Below are 2213 nucleotides of genomic sequence, written 5' to 3'. Positions count from 1 at the left end.
CTTTTTAGATTTCTTCAAGGTTAAAAAAAAATCAGCCTCAATCAGGCTGATTTATCAGAACTTTATTAATCAGAACTTTTTATAGTTCTTTCCAGTGTTAGTGTAGTATAGCAGATCAATTTGGCATTGTTACTTATTTCTTATTTGCAGAAATTAAGGAGTAGGGAGGGAAAACTAATTATAATAGTTCCCTAGGTTCATGTCTTTCACCCGGGATGTAACTGTCAGCCCTTGGTTTTCTCTCTTGTTAACCTTTTTGAGAAGATGGCATAAAGCAGAATTTCAGTTATTTAACTATGTATCATGAATCTCCTTCTCTTTCTGCAGTTCTTTGGGAGTGAACACTCCAGCTGATCTGTGGGATAGAGTTTGGAGACAGACTGTGTTATGGTCCATTATTTCAGTTCCGATACACGTAGTCGACAGAATCCTTTCTATCACCCATGCACGTTTCAGCTTGCTCAGCTTGTGATGGTTCCCAGTAGGCTTCCATTTGTTTCTGTCCACACAAATTTTGTGTTTCTTGACTTTCATGTATCGCAAAACTTTCATAATGACCCACGTACATCTTTGTTCTTTCCAGTTAAAAGTGTTCGCAGCCTTCCACAAGTTCAGCTGGATCCTCTGCCCATGACTCTCACCCTGGCATTTGCTTCTCAGATGCAGAAGACGTCTCCTCATCCCACGGCAGATGTCCCAGAGGCAGACCTTTCCCAAGTGGAGGACAAGCTCGTGTCTAATCTGATGCCCTTTCAGAGGACTGGAGTCAAGTAGGTTCTTGGCCTTCCTCTCACCCTCTCTTACGTGAATCTCATCATCCGCCACAGACTGGGTTCAAATGCTCCCTTCTCCTTTTATGAACTCTCATCTTCCACAGACATCTGGAAGAATCTAAGCATTAAACAGCCAGGTGTGCTGTTACCAAAGCCTTACCGTAACCATTGATTTCGAATTCCATGGGTGAACCAGGCTCTGATTGCAGATGTGCAGAAACTCAATTCAAACTAGCTTAACAAAAGAAGAGATTTCTGGCTTGGCGCCCGGAGCACAAGTGGTTACAGCGCTGGCCACATACACTGAAGGTAGCAGATTCGAACTTGGCCCAGGCCAGCTAAACAACTGCAACAACAACAACAAAAATGGCCAGGTGTTGTGGCGGGTGCCTGTAGTCCCAGCTACCTGGGAGGCTGAGGCAAGAGAATCACTGAATCCCAAAGAGTTCAAGTTGCTGTGAGCTGTGATGCCACAGTGCTCTACCACGGGTGACAGAGTAAGACTCTGTCTCAAAAAAAGAAAGAAGAGATTTCTCAGCATATGTAATAGGAAATCCAGCATCTCTAAAGATCTCATCAGGACTCTCCCTCTTCTTAGTTTGCTCTGTTCAAAGCCAGGTGCTCCTCCAGTGTGGCACTGAGGGCCACCGGCAGCTTCCAGCTTGCATCCATCAGCTTAGCAGCCTACGGAAGCACTATTTTCCCGGATGGTTCTGACACCGCTGTGCTTAAGTCTGACGCCAATGTCAGAGCCAATCACTGTGTCCTTGGAGGCTTGAAGTCTTGTTGATAAGACTAGGTGATCTGAAGTCAGAAGGTAGGGCCTGTCCCCAAAAGTACTTCAGTGGAGAATGGGAGGTGTTGACTTTCCAAAGGAAACTCAGAGCTCTTATTAGAGCAAGAAAAAATAAATAACCATTTGTGTCTGACTTGTCTTGTTTTCCCATTTTGCAAGAAGCAAAATGCTTTGCATTCTCTTGAAGTTCTGAAAGAGGAAGTTCTGATAGTCCTTGGAAATAATGTGCGTTAGAGCTGTTAGTAGGTAGTGTGGTCAGAGGTAGAGCGTCTGCTGCAGGGGTAGAGCGGACAGACTGAGACGGCCTGCCAGCTTGTGGCCTGGCTGTGGTATTTGGTAGCAGTTGTGTGCCATGCTGTACTGTGTGTCCATGGCCCCAGCCCTGCCCACCACTTGTCTTCCTTTCCCTCCCACCATCTCTCTAGGAAGTACACTTTGCAGAACTTCACCTCACTTTGCCATTTCAGTCCTTCATCTGTTGAAGTGTCCTTGAGGCCTTGTTTTAACCAAGCTCAGAGTGTTTTTTCCCTTTGATCTGGCTTTGTGTCGCCCCTTCGTGAAAGCTGAGGTAAAGGTTGCCCAGCCCCCCTGGTAGCCCCTGTCTTCAGTATATTAAGTTCTTCAAAGACCCACATGGTCTTGCC

At 45.7% G+C, this 2213-nt stretch overlaps 1 protein-coding gene across 1 annotated transcript in view; it reads left to right on the top strand.

Moving 5' to 3' along the window:
- Nucleotides 1-2213, top strand: part of SMARCAL1 (SWI/SNF related, matrix associated, actin dependent regulator of chromatin, subfamily a like 1) — a 58994-nt gene that overhangs the window by 14790 nt on the left and 41991 nt on the right. The window contains 1 exon segment of the mRNA XM_023510439.1: nt 584-770. Within this exon segment, the coding sequence (XP_023366207.1) occupies nt 584-770 (187 nt within the window).

This window comes from Otolemur garnettii, unplaced genomic scaffold (genome assembly GCF_000181295.1).
Source record: "Otolemur garnettii isolate 467f Iridium unplaced genomic scaffold, OtoGar3 scaffold00013, whole genome shotgun sequence".
NCBI lineage: Eukaryota > Metazoa > Chordata > Mammalia > Primates > Galagidae > Otolemur > Otolemur garnettii.
The sequence above is the reverse complement of the archived record's forward strand: the minus strand, read 5'-3'. Positions and strand labels throughout refer to the sequence as shown.